The sequence below is a fragment of the Megascapheus bottae genome, chromosome 16 (assembly GCF_031878675.1).
Source record: "Megascapheus bottae isolate mThoBot1 chromosome 16, mThoBot2.hap1, whole genome shotgun sequence".
Taxonomy (NCBI): Eukaryota; Metazoa; Chordata; class Mammalia; order Rodentia; family Geomyidae; genus Megascapheus; species Megascapheus bottae.
Genome location: NC_143524.1, coordinates 41,088,219 through 41,116,004, shown reverse-complemented (window position 1 = coordinate 41,116,004; position 27,786 = coordinate 41,088,219). Strand labels below are relative to the sequence as shown.

General features: G+C 48.3%; 1 protein-coding gene across 3 annotated transcripts; it reads right to left on the bottom strand.

The window, feature by feature from the left end:
• Apbb1 (amyloid beta precursor protein binding family B member 1) lies at positions 1-25,115 on the bottom strand. 3 transcript variants are annotated; one of them, XM_090348275.1, is made up of 14 exons: positions 24,992-25,115; positions 17,199-17,927; positions 11,504-11,679; positions 11,347-11,403; positions 11,169-11,254; positions 10,999-11,062; positions 10,441-10,590; positions 9,943-10,070; positions 9,395-9,509; positions 9,151-9,235; positions 8,584-8,667; positions 1,177-1,292; positions 644-820; positions 1-560 (listed from the first exon to the last, which is right to left on the bottom strand). In XM_090348275.1, exons 2-14 carry the CDS (start codon positions 17,911-17,913, stop codon positions 393-395), a joined length of 2,121 nt encoding a protein of 706 aa, XP_090204401.1. In that variant the 5' UTR covers positions 17,914-17,927; positions 24,992-25,115; the 3' UTR covers positions 1-392. The 3 variants fall into 3 exon arrangements, with proteins under 3 accessions (XP_090204401.1, XP_090204403.1, XP_090204402.1); XM_090348277.1 differs by lacking the exons at positions 17,199-17,927; positions 24,992-25,115 and adding an exon at positions 13,109-13,181; XM_090348276.1 differs by lacking the exons at positions 17,199-17,927; positions 24,992-25,115 and adding an exon at positions 12,468-12,569.
• Between the last annotated feature and the right edge of the window lie 2,671 nt (positions 25,116-27,786).

The window sequence follows — 27,786 nt, the reverse complement described above, 5'->3', positions numbered from 1 at the left end:
GCGGCGCAGACAGACTTTATTAGTGTTATCAGTACAGCAGAGGTGCCCATAGAGCAGGGGAGAGGGGACCCATGCCTAGACCAATCGTCTCCTCCTTCTCTCCCTGCTGGGCCTTATGAGGATGGGGCCTGGCCAGTTCCTCCTGCTCCACCTCAAACACTGGGAGGGGAGGGGGTGGAGAGCCCGGGGCTGGCCTAGCTTCCTGCTGCTCTCAGCATTAATCCAGTGTTATCACTTCCCAGCCCCTAGGCAGGGAACCCTAGTTACTGAGGAAGGGCAGCTTTGGGGTACCTGAGGCCCAGTAATGGCATCCAGAGCCCCTTCCTGCCCCCAAACCTTTTGAGTTCCCTGGGGCCCCAACACAAGCAGGTGGAGGGAGGAAGGAGGCTTCTTCATGGAGTCTGGGCTCCCAGACGTTTGGGTTTGATGGAGCCCCACAGCGACTGAACACCTCTGCGGACAGTCCACCCTACACGCCTGGCAACAGACTCTGCAGGGGGAGCTGGGAGACAGGAGGTGGAAGTCTGGGAGCGGGCATCCAGACACTTCTGGTAGCGGAGCTGCTCGGAGGCAAGAGGGGGCAGTCACTCTCCAGCTGGTCTCATGAGAGGTCACAGCACCACCCCGTACCCTACTTGCTTACCATGCACGCGGCCTGCACAGCCTCCGAAAGGCTGGCAGCGTTGGGCTCGCACCAGAACATGTGGCAGCAGAAGGAGGCTGGTCCGGCAGCCATAATGAATGCAAATGTGTGGACATCTCTGCCCACAGCCAGAAAGGAGAGGAACCGCACCCGACACTCCCCTAGCACTGCCTCTGTCTGGAGGGAAGTAACTCAGTTAAGAAAGGACATCCTTTGGGCGCTGGTGGCACCTGCCTGTAATCCTAGCTACTCAGGAGGCTGAGATATGAGGATCATGGTTTCAAGTCAGCCTGGACAGGAAAGTCTCTGTGACAATCTTATCTCCAATTAACCACCAGGAAACCAGAATGGAGTTCTGGCTCAAAGTGGTGGAGCCTTGAGTGGTGCTAGCCTTGAGCAAAAAAGCTCAGGGATAGTACCTAGGCCCCGAGTTCAAGCTCCATGACTGACAGAAGAAGAAAAAACAAAAAAACAAGGGACATTGCCCTCATGTAGGTTTCCCTCCCATGCCTTCTCCTCCCCTGGCTCTTTACCTGTTGGTGCAAGATGGTGAGGGTAGCAGGAGCCACACTGACATGACTTGGGGTCCACTGTTCACGGCTACTGGAGGACAGGACTGACTCTAGGGCGCCATTAATCACATCTACCCCTGGAAGAGATGAACAGGCCCATGGTACCATAAGAGTAGGGAAAGATACCCCAGCTCTCCCTTAGACCTGTCAACATTTCCAAGTCAAATCTGTGGCCCCAGCTCATTCCATCCCCACTCCACCAGCCTGCAGCCCTACCAAGTATCCTTTCCTGGTGCTCTTCAGTGACTTTACATTCTCCTGGGCTGGTTTTTTTCTTTTTTTTTTTCTTAAAATTTTTATTATGGTTTAATATTCTTCCCCATTTCTGTACATGGTGATTTTTTTTTCCTACCTTGAAACCTACCCTCAGTTTCTTTCTTTCTTTCACTGCCTCTGTCTTTTTCTCCTTCCTCCTCTGGAAAATTCTGACCAGCTGTGTGTGCTCATCTACATTCACACACTACACTGAGTCACACACACAGTCCCATATCAGCTAGGCCATCCCAAGACTCCTTTTTTTTCCCCCAAATAAAAAGATACTCATTAAAGAGATTTTGTTTTGTTTTGTTTTACTGTGTGACACTGAGATAATTCATTAGAATAGACTGTCTCTTTTTTGCCAACAAAACAACTGTGTGTGTATCTGCGTAAACAACTCTGTGTGTGTGGTGTGTGTGTGTGTGTGTGTGTGTGTGTGTGTGTGTGTGTGTGTGTGTCTGCATACACATATGCTAGTCCTGGGGTTTGAACTCAAGGCCTGAGAGCTGTCCCTGAGCTTTTCCTTTTTTTTCTCAAGAGGTAGCATTCTACCACTTAAGCTCCACTTTTGCCAACTGAGGTAGTTAATTGGAGATGAGTCTCTTAGAGCTGGAGTGGTGGCTCACGCCTATAATCCTAGCTACTCAAGAAGGCTGAGATCTGAGGACCGAGGTTCAAAGCCAGGCTGGGCACTACAAAGCAGGCCCAAAGTTCAAGCTCCATGACACCCCACCCACACACAAATCTTATCTTAGGGACCAGGACTAGTGATAAAGTGCATGCACAAATCCCTGGGTTCAATTCCTCGGTACCACATACACAGAAAATGCCACAAGTGGTGCTGTGACTCAAGTGGTAGAACGCTAGCCTTGAAAAGCCCAAGGAAGTACCCAGGCCCTAAGTTCAAGCCCTAGGACTAGCAAAAAAGAAAGAAAAAGAAAAATCTTATCTTACTTTTTAAAAAAATCTGTAATACACTGGGCATTGTGGTGCATACCTGTAACCCCAACACACAGGAGACTAAAGCAGGAACATTTCAAGTTCACAGGCAGCTGCAGTACATTGAACTACAGCTACAGGAACAAAGCCTTATCTCAGGACCATGCTTCTATCAAGGTCTTATCCTATTTTTGTTGGGGGGGGGGCAGTCCTGGGGCTTGAATTCATAGCCTGGGAACTATCCTTGAGCCCCTGAGCTTCTTTGGCTCAAAGCTAGCACTCTACCAGTTGAACTACATTCTGTTTTGTTTGTTTTAATCTATGCTGTAAATAGTGTTAGATAAATAACCTTTCCCTTAAAACATTATAGTCTCCATCACCTCAAATGACTTTTAAACATTCCATTCAGATGTTCCACTCTCTCTTAACTGTAGAGAACCAACACAGCATGCAGCCTGGCAGACATGTAAGTTCTAGTCCTGCTGTACAGCTGAGCTGGCTGTGTGAATGCTGTGTCTTGGTTCAGTGTCTGCACAAAAGGTATATTCTCCTGTGATGCATTCCCAGACCTTCTGGGCTCCCAGAAGTGGACTCTGTGGCCTCTTTGTGTAGACAAGACAAAGTAGAAGAGAAATGTTTCCCTTGAAAGTCTCTGGATACCCTGGTCTTGCTCATCTTACCTCTAGCTAGATGAAGGCTAAAATACTCTCCCAGGCATGTAAATCTTCAAAAAACTGGACCGGCTGAGGTATTAAGCCACATCATTTTACTGCTGCCTGAACTTCAAATGATATATGTAGCACTTAACATCTAATCTTGGCAAATGTACTGCAAGGCAGATGGGAAATACAAAGCAAGAGTCCACCTCCTCAGCACTCCTGTTACTAAAGGAGAGGCCTGTGTCCTGAATGCCCTGAGCCACTTGCCTGCCTGTCTGAATCTCATCCTTTAGATCCCAGCTGGGAAGCATTCTCCCAGGCAGGAAGGGTTGTCTGTAACAACTCCTAGCACAGTGTTTTATAACATCTGAAAGCCGTTTTGTCCATCTCAAGGACACAAACCACATTTCATTCATCTATATGTCTTTATTCCTTCTACACAACTTAAATGCTGGAGGAATTCCAGATATATGAGTAAACCACCCTCAAGGCAATACAGGCAAACAAACCAAACTGGTAAAACCAAGCAACATAAGAATCCACAGCTAGATGATAAGATAGGCAGGAGTAGATGAGCCTCAAACGCAAGCCATTTGGGCTAAGGATATCAGAGTTCATTGGGGTAGAAGAAACAGCAAACTCAAAATGAATATGCAAATAACCTTGGGGTGAACCTGGTCTAAGAGTCTGGAGAGGACTGAAAGGCAATGAAAAAATATGGAGTAAAATGTATATACTCACCACTAGCTCCATACTCACAATCTCCTAATCCTCTGTGTATTCTTTTTTATATAGCTTGTTATTTTCTAGCATAATTTACTCATCTTGTCCATCTCTCTCTACCAGAACATACATTTCTTGAAGACAGGAGTTGTTGTTAGTTCTGTTCTTAATGTATGTTAAGACCAACAATGGTGTCTGGCACAAATCAAGTACTCAATATTATCATTTGCTGAATGGATAAATATTTTTGCATATATGTACCAGTGGGGGGGGGGCTTGAACTTAGGGCTTTGTCCTTGCTTAGTTTTTTGGCTTAAGGCTGACATTCTACCACTTGAGCCATAACTCCACTTCTGGTCTCTTGCTGCTAACTTAGATATGAGTCTCTTGGATTTGAATGGCAGTTCTCAGATCTCGGCCTCCTGAGTAACTGGTGCCACAGGCACTAGCCTCTTTGTAAGGTTTTCGTCACAAAAATCATCATGATTGCTGGGCTGGTGGCTCACACCAATAATTGTAGCTATTCTGGAGGCTGATATCTGAGAATATCGAATCCAGATCAGGCAGGAAAGTCCATGGGACTCTTATGTCCAGCGAACCACCAGAAAACCAGAAGTGGCACCATGGCTCAAAGTGCAAGAGTGCTAGCCTTGAGCAAAAGAGCTCAAGGGACAGTGCCTAGGCCCTAAGTTCAAGCCCCCTGAGTGATTTTTTAAAAAATCACTATGATTTTAAGAAAAGAAGACAACCAGATTTTAAATCCTAGGATTACCATTTTCTGGTGAGTCTCATGCATTAATTCATGTATTCATTCACTAGACATTGTTGAGTACTTCTCCTCTTTTGACATGACACCTGATTATTCCTTGAAGGTGTTTCTTTTCTTCCTCCCACATCTTTCCTGCTCTCATTGTTCTGAGAAGCATCCTCCTTCTCCACCCATCTATTAAACATGGAAGACCTCAAGGCTCAGCTGAGCATTCCTTTCCTTCTCATTTTAGAATCTCACCTTCTGGGGTCAATCTCCTTATAACTTTGACTGTCTCTACAACCTAAGGATACCCAAACCTCCACCTAAGCCAGACCTTTCCTCAATGATCTAGACCTGTAGGTCAACTTGATCAGCATGTCTAACATGGAACTCCCAACAAAACTGCCTCTCTGAGATTCTGCAGCCTTCAGAGAATGGACTGACTATGCCATGAGATCCATATCCAGGAGCCGAGCTGTCATGTGAACACCTGTGCCTCTTACCTTCCAATCAGTTGGTCATCAAGCCTGTTGATTTTATATGTCTAAGTTACTTCTTGAGCCTATATACTCCTCTTCATCTCCATGGTTACCCTGGATACTCTCATGACTGATAATGACTATTCCAAGATACTTCCTAGATTCACCTCCACTTGCTCAACATCTTTTTTCATGATGTAGCCACCATATTTTTGGTACCAGTACTGAGGCTGTAACTCAGGGCCTGGGCATTGTCCCTTAGCTTTTTCACTCAAGGTTGGTAATTACCATTTGAGCCACACCTCTGTTTCCAACTTTTTGCTGATTAATTGCTAAAAAGAGTCCCATAGACTTTCTTATTTAGACAGGCTTCAAACCACAATTCTCAGATCTCAGTCTCCTGAGTAGCGAAGATTATGGTGTGAGCACTCAACGCAAATGCACTTCTTAAAAGCTTTTCAATGGTTCCATGGTTTGCATAAGTATCTCCCAAGGGTCCATGTGTTAAAGGCTCAGTTCCTAGCCCATGAGAGGTGGTGGCTAGCCAAGCACCAATTGCTTATCTAGTGGCTAAGATTATTGTGATCATGGTGCAAGACAAGGCCAATCCAAGCAGAAAAAAGTTTGCGAGATCCCTTTTAATGAAGAACTGACCATGGTGGCAGATACCTGTTACGCTAGCTATAGAGAAGCCTAATATAGATGAGTTGTGCCCAGGTAGGTGACCAGGCAGGTGACAAGATTCTAGCAAACACCAGTACCACCAAAAGAGGTGAGCCTAGCAGGATGTCTTAAGGTCATTTGGAATGAGCAGCTGAAAGAATCTGACCTCTTCTCTTTGCTTCCTGGCCAAAAGGAAAGTGGTTTTAGCATATGCTCTCCTGTGGTGTGCTGCTTCACCAGAGATCTAAAAACAATGGAGTCAACAGATCACGGACTTGACCCTCTGACACCATGAGCCAAAATAAATCTTTTCTCTTCATAAATGGATCATCTCAACTGTTCTGATAGTAAAACAAAAAGCTGACTAACAAAAATGACTTCTTGTGTCTCTTAGCATGAAGACCAAATCATTCACTATGTATGAGTCCCTCATATTCTGAAACCTGTCCAGCCTCCACCTGCTAGCTATCTCTCAGTGCTTCCCAAATACCAAAGTGCCTCCAACTTTGGACTCTCTCACACACTTCTCCCTCCCATCTAGAACAATCTATCCCTGTCATATCACTACCTCCAACCCACTTTACGACATTTGCTTCTAATTATAGTCTTTATGTCAGTTCAAATGTCACTTTCACAAGGAAGACGTTTGTGTGAAATTCTTGTTACACCTTGCTACTTTTTCACCTTGCATGACTCAATTTATTATTATTTTTTTTTTACCAGTCCTGGGCTTGAGCTCAGGGCCTGAGCACTGTCTTTGGACTTTCTCAAGGCTAGAGCTCTACCACTTGAGCCTCAGCACCACTTCTGGCTTTTTTCTATGTATGTGGTGCCGAGGAATCGAACCCGGGTCTTCATGCATGCTAGGCAAGCACTTTAACCACTAGGCCAAACTCCCGGCCCGACTCAATTTATTATTACATATTTATTTGTGTGATTATTTCATTCCTAATTCTTCTACTGTGAACTCCATGAAAGCAAGTTTATGGCCATTGTTCTCCCAGTGCCTGACACATTGTAGGCTTCAAAGTACCAAAAAAGCACACTTGCTACCTCAGTTCTTTACTTATAAGTAGGCATCACCAGATGATTACGCCTGTGATTCTAGCTACTCAGGAGGCTGACATCTGAGGATCATGGTTTGAAGCCAGCTCAGGCAAGAAAGTCTATGAGACTCTTATTTCCAATTAACCACAAGAATCTGGAAGCAGAGCTATGGCTCAAGTGACAGAATGCTAATCTTGAGTGAAAAAGTTCAGGGACAGTATCCAGGATAGGAGTTTAAGCACAAAAAAATAAAGTGAAAAATAATTTGAAAACTATTCATAATTACAATTTCATAGCATTATAAATAATTAAATGAGGGCTTTGAGTGCAGCTCAGTGGTAAAGCACGTGCTAAGCATACATGAGGTGGTATATAATCCCTAACACTGAAGAAAAATTATGTAAATAACTACTTTACAATTGTAAAGCATATTATGCTTTCTTCCCTGGACCCTTAGAGTTTATAATTGGTACTATAATGTAGTAAACCTGCAGTGTGTATATGTGTGTGTGTGTGTGTGTGTGTGTGTGTGTGTGTGTGCTGGCATGGGGGCCTGAATTCAAGGCCTCACTGTCTAGCTTTCCTGCTCATAGCTAGCACCCTACCACTTGAGCCACACCTCTAGTCTAGTATTCTGTTACTTAATTAAACATGAAGTTTCCCAAACTTTTCTGCCTTGGCTGACTTTGAACTGTGATCTTCCAGATCTCAGCTTTCTGAGTAGCTAATATTACATGTGTGAGTCATCACCAACACTCACACCTTTGTGGATTTATTACATGCAGGGTTTTGTGTTGTTGCTGTTGTTATTTTTGTTATTATTTGAATGCAGGGCCTGGGCATTGTCCCTTTGGTTTTTCCACTCACGGCTAGCACACTCTACCATTTGAACTACATGAAGCTCCACTTCCAGCCTTTGAGTGGTTTACTGGAGATGAGTCTCATGGACTTTCCTGCTCGAGCTGGCTTTGAACTTCAGTCCTGAGAGCTCAGCTTCTTGAGCAGCTAGGATTATATGTATGAACCACTGGCACCCAGCTCCATGCAGTTTTGACCAAACGCAGCCAAAAGAAAAAAATCCTCATGCATATTACTCTGCTCAGCTGATGAAGAGAAGCTCTGAGTCAGTCTATCATTAGAATATTGAACTGTATTCATCCTGAGTTTTCTCTCAGCCATGGTCTCCTTGAAGCCCTCCACCCATGGACACCAAGGATCTATTATAATGAACCCAGATCTAGGCTACTGCCTTGTATTTCCAGCCACCTAACACCTGTCTCCCATAAACACCAAAGTTTTTCCATGGGATAGATGTATAGGCTCATCTTCCTCTTCCACCAGCAGAGCAGGTGCAAAGGGGCAGGGCTCCATGTCTGGCTCCAGTCATGTGACAAATGCTAGTGAAGGCAAGCTCACTGCAGCTAGAGGAAGGGCTCAGAGCATAGCTGGGACTGAGATACATAAAGATGAGGTACATTTGCAGGGGAGGGGGTGGGGCAGGCAAGAAGAAATTAAACATGAGCATGATCCACTAGAAGAAACTGGAAGGCAAAAACTGGGAGCAGAGCCCTAGGATAAAGATGGTGGCCCTGCTGGGCACAATGGCTCATGGCTGTGATCCTAGCTACTCAGGAGGCTGAGATCTGAGGCTCAAGGTTCAAAGACAGCCCAGGCACAAAAGGACCTGAGACTCTTATTTCCAATTAACCTCTAGAAAATGGGAAGTGGAGCTTGGTTCAAGGGTAGGATGGTAGCCTTGAGCTGAAGAGCTCAGGGACAGTGCCCAGGCTGAATTCAAGTTCCATGACCCATTAAAAAAAAAAAAGCCCCCAAGAGAAGACACACATACCAACAGGTTTAGCAACAGGCACGTTCCCCAGGTAGTAGACTTGGAATTTCTGCACCAGTTCATTCTTAGGGGCAGGGAATTCCACTGTGGGAAGAAGAGGAGGGTCAGCTGTGGTGACAGATAACTTGCTGACTTCTAATAGCCAACACCAGGGCACGAGTTGGACATATGCCTGGCTTAGGGTCCCCTATGCTCCCACTCCCTCCACTGCCTCCCTTTAATCAAGGTCCTTCCACTTCAAGGATCCCAACTATCTATTCTCCCTGTAGTTTTGGGGGTGTTTTTGTTGTTGTTTTGTTTTTTTGCCAGTCCTGGGCCATGAGCACTGTCCTTGGGCTTTCTCAAGGCTAAAGCTCTACCATTTGAGCCACAGCACCATTTCTGGTTTTTTTCTATGTATGTGATACAGAGGAATCAAACCTGGGTCTTTCTGCATGCTAGGCAAGCACTCTACCACTAAGCCAACCTCACAGCCTTGCTGTGGTCATTTTTCTATTGGGTTGGCTTTTGAATGACCTATGTTAGTCAACAGGGCTAAGCTAGACCTAATGTGATTGTAACACTGACCTTGGAAAGGGACATCCACAAGTTTAGAGTGGTCGAGGGACAGTCCATTGACCAAGCAGCGTGCATTGCGCCTTTCAGCCATGATCTGAAGAAGGAAGGAAAGGAGGGGAGGAGTGGAGTGGGGGGTGGGGATTCCATTTAGAACTTCATCACCCTGGAACCCTCCCTCTCCTGATCAGCGACCCTACCCACACCCCGGTAAAGCAAATGTGGCAGCTAGTCCAGGGAGTGGAGGGGGCCGTGCCTTAGAGCAGATCTCATGCAGGCTGGTGGCGATGTTCTTGGCAGGTGCCTCACAGCGAAACACGTGGCACTTGAGCATCTGGGTCAGCTTATCTCGAGCTACGTAGGCAAAGTCCCTGTTGGGGGAGGGTCACCTCAGTGTCTCTTGGAACCATCAAGGGCTAAGCCTTTCCAGCACCCCACTCATATCATCCCTGCCAGTGCAGCATCTCCAAGGCTTCTGCCCTCTGGCGGCGTCCTGTAGGTGTGCCTTCTGGAGGGAGGGTAGACAGGCAAGCATGCAGAGATGATGGGTGGGGGTAGGGGAGGGGGAAACAGTCCAGCACAGCAGGTGGGATGGTATAGGGCAGAGGAGGTAAAAGAGCTGGGGTGCTTTGAGGTATCAGGTCCAGGATTTGAGGGGGGCACAGTTAAGGCAGATAGTCATAGTACCTCTCTCTGGGTCCGGCAGCACAAGAGAGGCAAGGAACAGAGTTAGGGAAGAATATTCTGACTGCTGCATAATTCCCCCTGCTCCCCCAGCCCTTGAACCCTGGGCCCTGGTCACACCTTCCACTGTCCCGCCCGACGCCCCACACACGGATGCTGACGATGGGCTGGGCATGCAGCAGTGCCTGGCTTTGTGGCTCCACCAGCTTTAGTGTCTCATCCTCCAGCTGCAGCAATAAGTCCTTCCCCTGCAAGCCCAGGAAGCAGATACTCAGCAATTCCTCAGCTGGAAAGGTGGCTGATCTCTGCCACCTGCAGCTCAGGAGAGGCTAGCTATCTCCAGGGAAACGGAGGTGAGGAAACCCTGTGTTTATGTCCAACCAGCCACCTTGCTCTAGTAGAGTTCATCTTTCCATGATGCCTTATCATCCTCAACTTTAAGCAACAACCCAGCCTTCATGATCCCCGCCTGTGGGATCCACCCACTCCACAGTCAGCCTCATGAGCGGGCCCATGCCCCCTCCCTCAGCCCTCTCTTGGGCAAGACAGATCTCCCATGCTTTGCAGTTCTCTGCCCACTCCCTCAGTTACTCCCACCACACCAGCTTAGGCCCTCACCTCCCCCCAGCCCCCAGACATGGGGTCATGCAGGTTGTTTTTGTGGTAGGAAAGCTGGCGGATGCAATTGTTGACTGCCACACTGCTACGTCCCGGGGCCAGCTCCTCCTCAGTCATCTCCACCCAGCCGAGGGAGCGCACGGCGAAACACTGCCAGACACAGAAGAGGGATGGGGGTTGTGGATCGTGGACCTTGGCTGGTACACTGGAGGTATCCTCAGGCACAGGACACAGAGAAGCCCTAACTCAGAGGATGGCAGGTGAGAGGCATTTCAAACTATGACACGAGCTCCCCAGACAGGAAAGGGAGAGAGAAGCACCTGAGCCAAGCTTGGCAGGGCCACTAAGAAGTCCCAGGCTGGTAGAGTTAAATAGTAGAGACACTGGACTCTATGCTGAGTCCTAACTGAAAGAACCTGAACCAGGGACCTGGGAACTTCATAGAGATCAGATTAGAGACACCCCCCCCACTCCCCCCTGCCACACACACACTAGAGTGCAGCATTGAGGGACCGTCCTGCATACAAAGGGCAGAATGGGTGATATTCCTCAACAAACCTTGATCCCTGGGTTGGCATTCCGTGGGGGCAGCTTCTCCTCCTCTTGGGGCAATGGTTCTGGACTGGAAGCAGATGAGAACATTTGTGTAGTGACCCTATGTATGGATCTGTCCCAGGCCCTTTCCTAGAGAGCCATCCCACTCCTCATCCTTTTATCTGGTGACTCACCTGAGACTCTGAGCTGGAAAGGGCACTGTCCCCTCCTCAGATTCCTTCACTCCCAAATCCATCGGGGCCTCCTCACTGGGCTCATCCTAGAAACAAGGGATTGAAGGATCAGGGCCAAAAGGAGACACCCCATTCTCCAGCTACCCCCATGATGAATGAAGCAGGTTCCTTCACCCACCTTCCAAAACTCTCCGTCCTCAAAGCCTTCTCTGTGTGCAAAGCCAGTCCAGGTAAGCTGGAGGAGGAACAGGAACAGGGAATGGGTGTCTCATCCTGATCTAAAAGCATATACCCCTCTATCTCTAGGCAAGAAACAACAGGCCAGGAAGCCTCACCTGGGACTCTTCTTGGGGGCTACTCCCCTGTGAGAGGGAGGCCCGGCCAGGGGGCTCCCACTGGGTGGTCCCTGTTGGGATGTGCCAGTAGTAGGTCCCTGAGGTGTCCTGGACCCTCATCCATCCAGCTGGCAGATCGGAATCCGTCTCGAAGGCGTTGGGGTTCCAGAAGGAATCTGTCAGGTGGGAAGGTTGGTAAGGATCAGTCTACCCCACAGACAGTCCTTGGATCCCCCTGTCACCAACATCCCCACCCCACCCTCCCAGAGACCTAATGGTTAAAAAGAGGTTAGGGAGGAGAAAGCTTTCTGCACAGCATGGCTCCTGCAGGACCACCAGGAGGTAATATGGCTCAGGTTTCCTCCTGGGTTCTGCAAAAACGAGGAAAACCAAGACAGCAGGGAAGGAAAAGAAGGAAGGGAGAGATGGAGGTGGAATGACCCCAATTAACTTTCTCTCACCTAATATACACGTCCATATCACAGGATAGACAAAGTTGTACACACTCACCAGCTCCTGCACACATACATATATGTGCAGACAGCACAGTCCTCTGCAGCCATCAACACAACTATGCAACACACAAGGAAATGCCAGCAGACATCACATACAGGTGTGCACAGAGGATCAGGTACAAACACAGCCAGACACTCAAACAGAGATGTGTATACATACAGCCGTCTATACCAGTTACTGTCCCACAAGTGCGCACACACATTCAGACATAAAAACACACCAACCCCTGACACATCTGTTCAGACATGACATTTTTGCTCTGACCCCCATCACACACAGATACAAGCGAGCATTCATACACATATATGCACATCATGCATGTGGGACCTACAGTACCACTCCTCTGCAAGCAGAGCTCCATCACCATCCCTGTACCTAGCCTAGGTTTCACCCACCTCTGCTCTTCCTGCCAGTCCCACCTCATGCCCACGCCCATGCTACCCCTCACCTGGGCTGTTATCCTGAAGGATGATGGCCAGGAAAAAGTCCTGGGAAAACATGGCGCTAATTCCCAGCCCCTCCTGCCTCTACCCTCCCTCTGTCACAGCCCCTCCAGCCCAGCCAGCTGGGCTCACAGCCTGGTTCTGGGCTGCAGAGAAAAGCTCATCCCGCCCCCTTCTCACCAGGGCAGAGCGTCTGCCAGGCTAAATCCTCCTCCCCCGCCAGGAGCTCTCTAGGGAGGGGCCAGGACCACCACAGGAGGGAACCTCCTTGGGGTGGAGATGGATGAGGAAGGGGGCTTCTCATGAGATCCCATCTTTTTTTTCCTTAGACTGGCCTTCTTCCCCCCCCCCCCCCCCGTGCCGAATCCCCACCCCACCCTCCAGCGGTCAGCTCAATACCACCATTAAGCCCAGTCTTGGAAACAAGAAGAGGCTGAGCCTTCTGGGAACATCCCAGCCACCTGGGGCCCTACATAAGCTACAGTTCTCAGCATCAACTGGGTGTGGCTTCAAGGCCCTCAGGGATCCCTTCCCTGCCTAGATCTGGCCTCACAGTTTGAATCCAACGGTGGTCCCCCAAGGCCCGGGACCTAGCAAGCTTGAGGCAGGGCTTGAGGCTTCCCAGTATCCCCCCTCCCCCCCTCACCTGCCAAGGCCCAGCTAGGGTGCAGCGTCTCCTCGGCAACCGCAGCACCAGGACCGGCTGGGAGCGCCCAGACTGCTGACGTGTTTCCCGTTACCAAGGAAACCAGGAATCCTGACTGGTCCAAGAGGGAAGCACTGAGGGACAGGCAGTCTCAAGACCCAGGCTGCTGGGCAACCAGGCACAGAGGGGCTGGGAGTAGGTGTGGTTACACTAAGGTGTTTGCACACCTGGTATGAGTAATTCAGGCCAAGGTGCCTTACCATTCTCAGCTTGCAAGTGGGGTGAGGCCACAGACACAGTGAGAAGGGGCTCTTTTCATCCATCCACATTCTAAGGCAACTATCACCGCCTCTCCAACCCCCACATACCCCCAGGTTAGGCCCAGGACTCAGCTGGTGCCTGATCTTCCTCCAACCCCCCACCTCCACCCTCCCATTGCCTGCAGGACTCTCCCGCAGAAACCCTCCAAGAACACCAGAAGCTAGGGTCCCCGCCATCCAAAGCCTGCTTCATGGAGGATATGACACTTCTGGAATCTGAAGGGGATTCCAGTTCACTGTCACATACACAACTCCACCTGCCATCCCTCTCAGCCTGTGCTCTCTGGCTTTAGAGAGCTTCATCCTTCCGATCTGTCCTGGAGGGGCAGCTTCTCCCCGCATGACCATCTGGGATGTCCTTCTGGAGCCTGGCACGTCTCCCTCCATGCACAACCCACTGGACCTTTGCTGCTACATGCATGCATTTAGTCTAGAAGGTACACTTTCACTGCTGCACTGATTGCTACAGACATGCACTCAAGAATTGAATGACTATGCCAGGTCTATCATTTGCTCAGAAATCCATGATTCATTTAATATTCTCTATTTCTCTCCGTCCCACTATACTCCAGCATTTTTGCCAGCATTCTTTTTAACCTGGGTTGCTACAATAACCTTCTAAGTGGTTTCCTTTTTTGTTTCATCTCCTCCAATCTGAGTTGCACACTACAGCTTAACCGAGTCTTAGGAGCTGCTAACCTAATCATGCTACTCTCCAGCTTAATACTTCTAACTGCTTTCTCTTGGCCTGCAGGATAAAACCCCAACTCCTCTTCAGGATTTATTGCTGTTTGTGCCCTGACAGTCTGCTTCTCAGCCTTCTATCTGACCACTCCCGACTCTGCTTAGCTCTCTCTGCTTGGGACATGTCCTTCATCCTCTCCCTAGCCTCATCTTCCTCCCTCCAACTTCAACTATAGATTGCCCACGCCTCCTTCAGACATCAGTGTTAAGGCTACTTCTAGAAAATGACCCACCTCCCTCCCCTCCATTGCATATACAAGCAGGTGCCCTCCTCCACTTACCCTACCTACCAGCTCATCATACTGCTAAGGCTGTCTGCCTATTTCTGTCTCTTCTTAGATGATGAGTGCCAAGATGTTCTTACTCAAGAACACATCCTAGCATTTAGGACAAAGCCTGGCACAGTGTATATGCACCCAATTCAGGTAATAAAATTTAGTCATTCATCATCCATTCACTTAATTCATTCAGTTATTTTGCGAAGATAGTGGGTTGAGGAGGAAGAATATTTTTGTTCAATCCTAACCCTTGGCCTATAGGGACTCAAATCTCTTCTATAGCTTTCAGGGTCAGAGCAACCTAGAGACAAAAGAGTTAGCAAATAACTCAACCCCTTCCTGGAGCTAAAATCACTCGCCCCTTGAGAGTGGTCTCACCAATTCCCCAGCCTGGTTGAAATCACTGCCCATGCCAAGCACACCCTTTCCAGCTCTTTAGCAGTCTACAACCCCACCGTAGAAGCTCAGAAAATCAGTCACCAATTAGCTCTGTAGGATTCACTAAGCATCCAAGGCTTTATTTGGCCAGGGACTCATGACCCCTAGGTTACAAGCTAGCCACCTGCTACCTGTAGACTAAAGCAAACATCAAACTCTGTGTAGCCCCTACGATGCTTTTGAAAACACCAGTTAGGCATTCAGATTTAGAACATTTCACATCGACATTTAACTTTCAATTTCCCGTGAACTGGCTCCACTGAAATTATGTTTTTCTCCCACCTCAACCTTGTAAAAACCAGCTGGAGTGAAATAGAGGCTGTTCCTTTTAAATGTAGGCAGTGACCATCGAGGGCTGCTAAAAATCACAAAATAAAAGCAAACAGACTTTGCTTTTGGTTGAAATGGTACTTCTTCCTTGCAGAAAAACACAGAAAAATGCTCAACCCTGAAGCTAAATGCCACCCAAAAAGTCAGAAAAGTCCAGAACATAACAGCACAAACAGCATGGTTTCTTAAAGATAATTAAAATAGATAAGGAGAAATGGAAAACTCATAGATCAAAAGAAACTGTAAGAGATCAACCATTTGCCTATATCAATTCATAGACTCTACCGTCTTTTAAAAGGCAAGGGAATATTATTAGCCAGTGGGGAGAATATAAATATTAACCAGATAGTTGATAATCGTAAGTAGCCACTCAGTTTTTGTGCAGATTAAATGAAATTGTGATTTCTTTTAAAGTGTTTGTTTTCTCCCTCAGAAATGCATATGTAAACATTTACAGATAAAGGTAATAATAGGGCCAGGAGTTTGGCCAAGTGGTAGAGTGCTTAGCATGCACAAAGACCAAAGTTTGATTTCTTGATACCACATACATGGACAAAGTCAGAAATGGTGCTGTGGCTCACATGGCAGAGTGGTAGCCTTGAGGAAAAAAAGCCCAAGGACAGTGCTCAGGCCTTGAGTTCAAGGCCCAGGACTGGCAAAAAAAAAAAAAAAAAAAAAAGTAATAACCTAGACAGAGGCCCAGAAGTAGGGATTGTGTCTACTATCAGGTATGAAAGTGACCCTTCCCTATTTATTTATTAGTTGGTTAATTGTTTATTTAGTTAGCCAGTGAACTTGTGTGCTACACAAGCATTCTACCAGTGACCTACATCTCCAGACCCCTGAATCTTGGCTTACACTCTAGTCCATGGGTTATGGACTACTATGTTACTTCTACCCTCTGTCCCTCAACTCTGTCTCTCTCTCTCTATGCAACATCAACAAAGCTGGAGACTGGGCTTATTTAAATGGGACACATTTAATGATGGATTTTCATAATATCTAGCAGCTCCCCCTGCAGAAACATACGGTTCCCCAACTCCTAGTCAAAAATCCTATTCCAAATACAATGGATACTGGCAGCGGCCATTGTGGCACTCTGCATAAGTCCTGTGAATCATAAGTGCAACACCCCACCCCAACTGTCCACACTGACTTGTGTGGGAGGTGCAGGCTGCTCCCTCCACACCTGGCCTGTTAAGTAGGGCAGGCCATTCCAAGTGTACCCTCAGTGCATTGAGCCATGTACGTTGGTGGTAGTGTATATACTGGTTGAAAGATCAGGCCCGGACTCAGACCTGGTTTAGATCTCAATCCTTTTGGGAATCCCATACTCACTATGACCTTCAAAAAGCACCTCTCTAGGCCTCTTCCTTGTCATCTGAAATGCTAGCATAGTAACCATATCTACTTCACAGTATTCTTTTTTTTTCTGGGGAGTGGGGGCGGTGTGGAGGTCATGGGGCTTGAACTCGCCTGGGCACTGTCCCTGAGCTCTTCAACTCAAGGCTATCGCTCTACCCCTGGGCCTGGGCGTTGGCCCTGAGCTCTTCAGCTAAAGGCTACTGAACCAAGCCCCACTTTCCATTTCCTAGAGGTTAACTGGAGATAAGAGTCTCAGGTCCTTTTGTGCCCAGGATGGCTTTGAACCTTGATGCTCAGATCTCAGCCTCCTGAGTAGCTAGGGTTACAGGCATGAGCCACCGGGCCTCGCTTCACAGCATTCTTAAGAGCAGTAAATACCATCAAGCTCAGCAGAGGGGCAGTTAATTCATCCGTGCTTGATAATCCAACCAGTCCACACATCAATTATGACAGCATGCATAATGAATAATAGATCAATCCATCATGGCATGATGAAGGATAGATCTGTCAAACTCCATTCAAGCTGAAAAGTTATACCCCGCCTGGCCCCTGAATGAAGAAGCCTAACTGCCTGCCTCATGATCTCCCATACCCCATGTCAATTCCACCAGGTACCTGTGTCCTCTGGGGAGCCATAGGAAGGACTGCCCTGGGATAAGGTGGCCCAGCTTGAGTCCTCATCACTGGCTGCACTGTTTCGCATGCCAAACAGGAGGCTGGCACTCTTGCTGTGTTCCCGAGGGCCATCTGTAAGGGCCTGGGTCCCAGAGGGGACTTGCACATTTTCCAGGGGCTCAGGCAGTCCTGGGGGAGAAGACAAGTCCTCCTCCTCCTCCTCCTCATCTTCATCATCCTCTTCGGCCTCTCCCGCTGCTTTCTCCACTCCCTCGTCTGACCCCTGCTCTTGGGTGCTGATGATGAGGCCAGATCCTCGAAGGCCTCTGTTGGCCGTGTTATGGGCTGAGAGCTCTAGCTCTGAGTATAGATGCATCAGGCCTTTGGGGCCCAGAGGTGCTGTTTCAGGCTCCTGATTGGCCTCTTCTGCCAGGGTCAGGGTCACGTTGCGGTTCTGGTCACGGTGGGCTGTGGCAGCCCGCCGGAGCTGGTTCTGGCCCTCCTTCAGCCACTTGGCATTGGCAGGGCCTGGCTCAGGCCCACCACCCTCCCCCATGGCACTGCGCAAGTCCTTTGGTCCCACAGCTGTGGCTTGCAGCTTGGCGTTAAGCAGCTGGTTGTGGGCAGCGTGCAGAGGCAAAGGTAGGCTGAGTGCAGGGCCTCCGTGGCTGTTGGCATTAATGGCCGACTGGCTCAGTGATGATGGGAGAGACATGGCCTTGGCAGATCCTGTGGGGTGGGGAGAGGAGATCATGTTGAGCCTCTGGACTGGACAACAGCATCCCTGCTTCCACCCCAGACCTGTGCAAATCCCTCATTTCCACATACTAGGCCGGCCAGCACACAACGATCCACGGCCCATGAGCTACTTTCCCACCAGAATGACAGGGGTCATCTTCTGCCCCTGTACCATCACCCCCCTCTCCCCCCACCCTGCCCCTGTCATAAGCCACGCCCAGATCTGTAACCCACCCCCTCTACAATCCCTAGCCTGAAAACTTTCTCAGATAGCAGGGCCAGTGACTGCTGGGTCGCACTGCCAGCAGAGCCTCTGCACAATGGCTCTCAGTGCATCTCTCCCCCCACAGCTCATCCAGCCAGAAGCTTACTGTGCCAGGGACACAGCTGGCATGGGGCTGGTTCATGCCAAGTTCTGGACACTGGACACGGACTACTCCTTTCCTCCTGCCATGCTACCACCCCAGGCCCCATCACGGTGAGCTCTCCAACCTGTGCTTGTATCATTGTAAATCAGGGCACTCAATAGACTAGGGTCCATGTGGAAAGGAGCATAGATAGAGAGTGTTAAGCTAGGCCTCTGAGGCATGGCCCAGAGGAAGAGCTTTCAGCTCCAATGTATGGCTTCTTCAGCCAGCCGAAGCTCTGTTTTGGTGACTATTCCTATAAAGTATCTCATCTAAGCCACCAGTCAGTCACCATGTCAGCCCTTATAATATCTGGATCCACTCAAGAGTTGGACCCCTCCAGCCATTTAGGCCTAAATGTCACCTCAGTAAAGCCTTCCCTAAGCACTCATTTTAAAATCTCAGCGCCCCCCCCCCCCTCTCCTCCACCGCAATCTTACTTTTCCCTGGTACCTATTACCATCTAACAAACCAATTTTAGTATTTACTTTATCTAGTGATTGTCTCCTCAGGCCTCTAATTTAAGTTCCACTATTAATGAGAATTTTTGACTTTTTGTTTTTTTGTGTGTGTATGTTGGTACTAGGCCTTGCACTCAGGGCCTGGGTACTATTCCTCAGCTTTTTCACCCAAGGCTGGCACTCTACTGCTTGAGTCACACCTTCACTTCCAGCTTTTTGTTAGTTACCTGAAGATAAATTCCTCAAGGATTTTTCTGTCTGGGCTGCTTTTGAGCCATGAGCTTCAGATCTCTGCCTCCTAGTAGCTAGGATTACAGGCATGAGCCACTAGTAAAGAGCATCTTCTATTTTTGTTTCAATGTAGTAGGCCTAGTGCTGAACATAGTGCTGGCCCTGAGCAGAAACTCAATAAATATTTATTAAATCCATGCATGAATTTATCCTTCCACCTCTCCTGAGCCCAAGAGATATAAAGATGCATCTCCTCTAGCCAGCCTAGCAAACACCTTGATTATGTCACTGTGTCTCAGTAGTAGTTCCTCAGATCCTAGCACAAAGCTAGCCATACATCTGTAAAATAAAATTTTAAAAGGTTTCTGTCTGTGTATTTATCTCACATAATCTGCTCAGGGTGGCTTCACCTCAGCAATAAGGAAGCTCTTGGTCACTGGAATACAGAAGGAAAAAAAAAAAACCAAGGCAGCTTTGCCTCCACCCAGAAGCACAGTAATTTTCCAAAAAAGGAAAGCAGATTGTGTCATTTCCTAGTTTATAAAATTAAAGGGCTCCATGCTGCCTTTGGAATAACAGCTATGCTCAATAGCAAGATACCCAGAGAACTATCTCAGCCAACCCCAGTGACCTCTCAGTGATCCCTCCCCTTCCAGCCTTCTTCACACCTTTTATTTCAGCCACATAAACACCTTTTATTTCAGGTTCCAGGATTCTGGAACCTGTCACACATGTCAAACAAGGCCCTGGGTCTTTATTTACACAGTTCCCTCAGTCTGGAATCCTTCTTCCCTTGTGAGAACCTCTTCTTATGTTTCAAAACTTGGCTCAGCAGTCCCTGCTCCTAAGCAATCTTTCCTATTTCCTTCCCACAGTAGGGACTGGACTGCTATTAGAATACCTGAGACCACATCTTACTCAATTTCACAGTCCAGTACTAAGGAGAGTATACTGTGTGTTGATGAGAATTGATGTCATCGTAGGAAAAGGATAGAAAGGGTAGATATTGGGAAGGGGAGAACTAGATTTGGGAAGCTTCTAACTGGCTGGGAATAGATACCAAAGAAAGCTTGTGTGGCCTCATGGGTTGAGGATGGGCAGAGACAGTCTTTGGGAGGGCGCTCAAGAACCATGTAAGAGCCCTGAGAGGGGGTGGGAGCCCCAAAAAACGAAGCTGAGATCCAGAAACAGAGACAGGAAGAGGATCTGCTTCAACCAATACCCTGATTCAGAGATCATTCAACAATTACATCTCCATAAGTTTTGGGAGGTGTTGGGTAAAGCCAGGTCTCTCAGAGGTCAGGAAGGGTGCTCTGAGAAGAGTGAGTGCTATGTGATGTTGGGACAGTAAAAAGCCAGGTTGACTTTGTAGAACAAAAGCACTGGGGGTGAGATGGGGAATGTTGTCAGTGCTGAGACCTGAGCATCAAGCCTGCCAACAGGGCCTCCATCACTTCACTTTCTGAGATTAAAAGAGTGATCAGCTACTCGATTTCTTTAAGAAGAAACAAAATCCAATCTCTCTCTATCTCTCTCTCTCCCTCCCTCCCTCCTTCTTCTTCTTCTTCCTCTCTCTCTCTCTCTCTCTCCCTCTCTCTCTCTCTCTCTCTCTCTCCCTCCCTCCCTCCCTCCTTCCCTCCCTCCCTCCCACTCTCCCTCCCTCCTGTTCTTTTGCTTCATACTCCATTCTGGAAGCATCTCAAAGAATGAAAACAATTAAATGAATTCTGGCTCAAGGCAGGAAGCTGAACAAAATCCTGGGGCCAAAAACTAAAAGTAGGAGCCATTAAGCCTAAAGAAACTCATACCAGACTAATGGAAACAGAAGCTGAGTCCTACTCAAAGTCAAGAGTCTTCTAACCAGATACTCTATAAGAGAGCAAGCACAGTAGTTGGTACTGGGGAGAGAGACAAATAATAAAAGGCTCCTCCCCTGGAGGAACTCTAGAGGGAGGGTCGCAGAACAACACAGTGCAATCTAACACTGTAGAAGTGTGCCTGATCCCTACTTGTATTCCATGTTTACTGCACAGATCATTATTATGCTGGGAGAACAAGGCATGCTCAAGTCTAAAGTTTCCTCTAACCCAGGAAGGAAGACTACTTAAGTCTCTTGAACCAATGCTTCAGCTCCCCCGGCCTCTCAAAGATGGTCTTCTGTCCTAGTTGACCCAGGAAAAAGAAGCTATTGGTTCATTTTCAAGCATACAAATTCAACAACTATGCAACAGCATTTTTCTTGCTAAAACCAAATGTTAAATCTATAATTTGGATCCATCCTGTCATGCCTTTCTAAGATTTTTTTTTTTTTGCCGGTCCTGGGGCTTAAACTCAGGGCTTGAGCACTGAGTTTCCTTTTGCTCAACACTAGCACCCTACCCCTTGAGCCACAGTGTCACTTCCAGCTTTTTCTGTTTATGTAGTGCTGAGGAATTGAACCCAGAGCTTTGTGCATGCTAGGCAAGCACTCTATTACTAAACCACATTCCCAATCCCCTTTCTAGGATTTTCTACTACCTTTTTTCCCTTTCACAAGTAAACCCTGAATCTATCTATTCACTGTTGCCATTTCCTTGCTTCCTATTCCTCAGTGCTTTGTGTGTTGTGTGTGTGTGTGTGTGTGTGTGTGTGTGTGTGTGTGTGTGTGTGTGTACTGGTGCCAGAACTTGAACTCACAGTCTGGGAGCTGTTCCTTAGGCTTTTCTGTTCAGGGTTAGTGCTTTACCTCTTGAGCCACAGCTCCATTTTCACCTTTTTGATGGCCAATTGGAGATAAGAGTCTCATGAATTTTCTTACTAGGCTGGCTTCAAACCATGATTCTCAGACCTTGGCCTTCTGAATAGTGAGAAATTACAGGCCTGGGCCACTGGAACCCAGCTCCTTGGACCTTTCTAATCCAATTTCCATCCCTAGCAAAATTCAGTAAAGCTTCTGCAGGTCAACATAGTCCTGTTGTCCTTTCATCCAATGGATTTCTGTGTTCTCAGCAGTATCTGACCACCTGAATTTTTCATCAGCTTTCACACACAGCTTCCACACTCTACATTCCTATTCTGCTTTTCGGGGCAGGGGTAGGGGTAGCGGTGTTTGTTTGCATCTGTTTTGGTTTTGGTGCTGGCGCTAGACAGAGGTTGAACTCAAGGCCTCGGTACTATCCTTTGGCTTTTCTTTTCTTTTTTCTTAATCTCACTTCTGGCTTTTTCCTAATTAAGTGCAGATACAAGTCTCCTGGACTTCCCTGCCCAGGCTGGCTTTGGATCATGATCCTTGGATCTCAGTCTCTAGAGTAGCTACCAGTACACGCGTGCACCACCAGCAACCAGTCAGTGGTGGTTTTCTTCTGACAACTCTTTGTTGGCTTCTTAGACTCCTTTGTTGCTTCATCTGCCTCTACCAGCCATCACAGGCTGAGTTTCTCATAGCTTATGCCCTTTTCTCTTATCCTATGTCCAATAGTGACATTCATTCATGCCCACAGTTTCAGTGTATCATCTACACACTGCTGTCTTCCAAATGTACAACTCCATTTCAGATCCTGCATTTGTGCTCTTCATAAATACCTTCAACATTCTACTTAGCCATTGCTATTTCAAAGGCCTCTCAAACTAATTTGTCCACTTGAATTTCTTATGTCCATCTCTTATCTGGTCTTCTTTTAGGCTCTAGAATTATGGAATGATGACTACTCATCCTTTTGCACAAACTTGCAGGAGGAATACCATCCCAATACATCCTTCTCCCTCACTTCTTACATTCAACCCATCTGCAGATGACAGTTTTCTGGAAACAAAAAAAAATCTGAATGTCTTCTACCCTACATCTCCATGACCATCCACATCTACATGAAGGGCAAAGACCTTAAGATCAAAATTCTCAGCATGCCTTAAACTACATTACTAGCCTGGCCCCTGCTTGCCTCTGCCCCTCCAGCACCCAGCTTTAGCCTCAACTACAAATGTTTGTGTTTTGTTTTATTTTGTGTGCAGAGGGAGGCAGGTCATGGAGATTGAACTTAGGGCCTGGGTGCTGTCCCTGAACCTCTTTTGCTCAAGTCTAGCACTCTACCACTTGAGTCACAATATCACTTACAGAGAGGGGAGCCTGGGTTTTGAAATCAGGGCTTCACCCTTTTTGACTCACTGCTAGAACTCTAACTCTTCAAACATGCTTCCAGTTCCAGCTTTTTTTTTTTTCTTCCTGGTTCATTGCAGATAAGAATCTCTCAGATTTTTTTTCCCAGGCTGGCTTTGACTCTCAATCCTCAGATCTCAGTCTCATGAGTAACTTGAATTATATAGGTTTAAGCTACTAGGGCCAGGACCATCATGTTATTCTTATTTGATTTCCCTCTGAGATTACCAGCTCTAGTCTATTTAGCCCATCGATCACATCTTTGGTACCTAACTCGGTGCTACCTTGTACATATCACGTGCTCAAATCCTATTTGTTGAATGAATAAATAAATGATCAGGTAAATATTTAAAATGACCACTCAGTGCTGTGTTAAAAATAGTTATGGAAAGATAAGCAAGAGGATGTGCTATTACTGCTGGCAAAGAAGAAAAGGGAGAATGGTATAGATTTAGTTTGATGTCAGTGGATATAAATATTTAGATAGTGGATATCACAGCTTTTGGTGATACTAAATGGACAGAGGAGAGGATGAGCAGTTAATCTGGAATGTTTCCTAGAGCTCTGGCCTACATAACTACCTGGAAAGCAGTCATTTCTGAGATTTGAAGGAAGAATAATTGGAAGTGGAGTAGAAGAGGAACCAGAGAAGATAATTCAGCCAGAGCTGCAGTTTGGGAATGCCTGCTGGATCTCCAAAGGGATTTCAAAGGATAGTTATATATATGCATGAGTCTGGATTTAAGAAGAGCTTTCTGGGCCCGATATATAAATTTGGGAATCATCAGCATATATATGAAATCTTGAAACCTTGGGAATGAATTTAAAAAAAAAAAAAAAACACCCAGGGAGAAAGTGCAGAATGAGAGAAAATAGGACCAAGAGCCTCTTCAGTATATACAGAGAGGAGGAGAGAACACAGGAAACTGAGAGGGAGTAGACAAAGCCTAGGAGAGAGATATCAGGGAAATGATCCAAGGAGAATGAGCTGGTGGCCCTCCAGTGGGATACTATTAATGGGTAAAGGGGATCACAGCAAAGTGTCCCTGGAGTTTGCCTTAGGAAGAGGTCCCCAATGACCTTGGCACATCCGGAGCTCCAGTGGATATCAAGACAGAGCAGAGTGGTTTTAAGAATGAATGGGGAGTTAAGAAGTGTAGACAAGGCGAAGTGCAGACAACCAAATCTGGGACTGGGGTGGAGGGAGGAGGAGAGGTGGTGGGGGAGGGATGTGTGCAAAATGCAAGAGATACACATGCTTCAACATAGATTTCCCAATAACCTCCGAGGTGGAGGTGGAAAGCCAGCTGCTCCTTATGGAGAACTCCCGACCGAGCTAGGCCTCCAGACCGAGCTGGGGACCTAGCGGGCCCCAGGGCACACCCCTCCGGTGGCAGAGGGCAACAGAATGCGGCTTGACAGATCCTAGGCCTCGGGCCTCCAGCTGGAATCTCGTGGCCCGCGTCCAACCCCGCCCTCCCCTCCCCCACTCGCCCCGCGCCCCTCGCCTCGCGCCCCACACATCTGCACCCTAAGCCACCCCCCGAGTGGGGGGCACTGGAGGTTAAGGATCAGGGGCCACTAGGCGGACCGCGTTGGACCCCGCGAGGAGGAGGAGGCAGGGGGACGGGGGTGGGGGGGGGAGAAAGCACGGACTGGGAGGGAGGGAGGGGGCCTGGGCCTGGCCGGGTCTCGAGGTGGAGGGGGCGGGGGTGCTGGGCACTGCGGGGATGGTGCTGCACCCCCACACACACCTCTACCATCCCGATGGCTTAAAATGGATGACCAGATCCGGCCAGCTGGGGTTACCCCTGCAGCTCCTACCTGCACGGCGAGGCCCCAGGCCCAGGTGGCGGAAGGTGGCCTCAGGCTGCGGCGGCGGCGGCGGCGGGGCTCAGGCTCCACCGCGGCTTCTCCATCACAACATCCCCCGCCCAGGAGCGCGCAGGCCGCGGGGCCGCGCCCCGAGCGGCGGCGGCGGCGGCGCGCGCGCGGAGAGAGGGGGGGGAGGACAGGGGGAGGGGCGCCATCTTGGGCCCGGCGCGCCAGCCCCGCCCCCGTCCAGGCTGCAGCCAGCCGGGGGAGAGGTGGGGGATGGAGAGATGAAGGGGTGCTCAGTCTCCCCTCCACACACACACACACACACACACACACACACACACACACACACACACACACACACAGACAGCGGGGTGCGCCCCACGGCCCCAAGCCCTTATCTCTCCCCTCCCCACCCCCTGACGCGCGCGGGGTGCCTGGGGACCGCTGCCCGGCGCGGCACCGCCCTCCACCGCGACGCTCCAGACTCACCCTGCGCGCCCCCCGGAGCTCCGGCGGCGCTGCGCCCCCGGCGTTGCGCCCCCGCCGCGCGGCGCACCCCGAGGCTGCAGCCCGAGCTGCTGTGGCGGGGGCCGGGATCGCAGCCGGGGAGCCGACGTCCCGGTGGGAAGGCGGGGAGGACGCGGCGCCGCTGATAATAATAGCTCGTATTTATTGGCCGCACACCCCGTGCCAGGCCCCGTGTGCAACCCGTTTCCACGCGTGGATTCCTCGCGCCGGCCCGGGCGGTTGGCCGCGGTTACTATTCTCTCTATATATCGTTTTGTTTTCTTATTTTTGTTTTTATTGTCGTGTGTGTGTGTGTGTGTGTGTGTGTGTGTGTGTGTGTGTGTGTCCCCGGGATGTAGGGGCTGAGATTCAGAAAGGCTAAGGCGACTGACTGGCCTGCAGTCACAGTGAGTGGCCAGGCCAGACAGGAGCTTGGCGGTGTTTCACCACCCCATCCTTGCTGCGCAGACCCAGCCTAGGCCTTGAAGATGGAAGAAGGAACAGCTACCCAGTCAGAATACACAAGAGGAAGGTGGATGTAAAGGAAGCTCTCAGGGGGACACATTGTTTGCTGCAGATCCTCCCTAGACGGAGGAACGGGTTCCAATGGTCAGACCCCAGACCCAAAGACTCTCAGGCGACCCACGGCTGCAGTTACCAACCGCAAGTTTTATTTTGTCGAATCTGTTATCGTCCTATTGAACAACTGACTGGAGATGTCTCTATACCTAAAAGGATCTCTAGATCTCAATTTATGGTTTCAGCTCCTTTTTATTAATGTCTTAAGGAGTTTCTCTAGGAACACACAGACACACACGCACACGCACACACAGTCTGAATGCAGCTTCATTTCATCATTTCCAATAAATGGCACCACTATTGATTATCTAGCTCATGCCAGAAACATCAAGGTTGTCTGAAAATATTTCCTCTTGACTTGAGATAGATATAAATGTTTTAACTTTCTATTACAGAAATTTCAAATATATAGAGAAGACTAAACGTAGAGCTTCCCTGTGACCCAGCAATTCTACTCCTGGGATTTATTCAAGAGACCACAAAGCAGACCACACTGAAGCTACCAGCACAACCATGTTCAATGCACAACCAATATATGGAATTAACCCAGAGGCCCCTCAGTGGGCAGATAGAACAGTCACTCTTCTTTACATTCTTTTTCTTTTTCTTTTTTTTCTTTTTTTCTTTTTTGCCAATCGTGGGGCTTGAACTCAAGTCCTGAACGCTGTCCTTGGACACTTTTTGCGCAAGGCTCGTGCTCTGCCACTTGAGCCACAGTGCCACTTCCAGCTTTTTCTGAATAAGTGGTACTGAGGAATTGAACCCAGGGCTTTGTGCATGCTAGGTGAGCACTCTACCACCAGGCTACGCTCCCAGCCCTTCACAGTATTTTAATTATCTTTAAGTAGTTGTACAAAGGAGTTGCTATTTTAAAAAGCAGTTTGTTAATATATCTTGATTGGTGCCACCCCTTTAACATTCTCACCCATCCCTCCCTATCCACCCTCATTTACTCTTTTAACAAATAATTATAATGCATGAGGCACTGTCCTTATTACTGGGAACACCTAAGGAACAAAATAGAGTTCCTCACCTCACAAAGCTTGAAATGTAAGAAAGAAAAGAGACATTGAGCAAGCTAGAAATATGATGAGTATCTTGAAGTGGTACATGATACTATGTAAATGGACCTAATTTAACCTAGAAGGTCAAAGAGACTTCCACCGGAAGTGACTTTTAAGTGAAGGGAAGGGATGAAGAAGGCAGAAGTCAATCAGAAGGAAAAATTATTTCAAGAAACAGAAGAAGTACAACAAAGCCAGTGTAGTTATAATTTGGATGGTCCCCACTGAAGTATACATTGAAATTTAATCCCTACCTTAAGGTATTACGACGTGGGGCCTTTAAGAGGTCATAAGGTACCAGTGTTGGTGGCTCATGCCTGTAATCCTAGCTACTCAGGAGGCTGAGATATAAGGATCATGGTTCAAAGCCAGCATGGTCAGGAAAGCCCTTGGGATTCTTATCTCCGGTTAGCCACCAGAAAACTGTGGCTCAATGTGGGAGAGCTCAGGGACAACTCCCAGGCCCTGAATTTAAGCCCCAGGATGGACAAAAAAAAAGGAAGAGTGGGAGAATGGGGAATTATAAAAACCAATTTGACTCTTTTTTTTCTTTTCTGCCAGTCCTGGGGCTAAAACTCAGGACCTGGGCACTGTCCTTGAGCTTTCTCAAGGCTAGCACTCTACCACTTGAGCCACAGCACCACTTCC

What these genes read in the sequence shown, in the direction of transcription:
- Apbb1 (XM_090348275.1), bottom strand. Translation starts at nt 17,913, where the DNA reads ATGTCTCTCCCATCATCACTGAGCCAGTCGGCCATTAATGCCAACAGC. An exon ending in GTCGGGCGGGACAGTGGAAG is followed by an intron (nt 9,510 to 9,942) that starts GTGTGACCAGGG and finishes CTCCCCCAACAG; the next exon opens with GGACTTTGCCTACGTAGCTC. An exon ending in TGCATGAGATCTGCTCTAAG is followed by an intron (nt 9,236 to 9,394) that starts GCACGGCCCCCT and finishes TTCCTTCTTCAG; the next exon opens with ATCATGGCTGAAAGGCGCAA.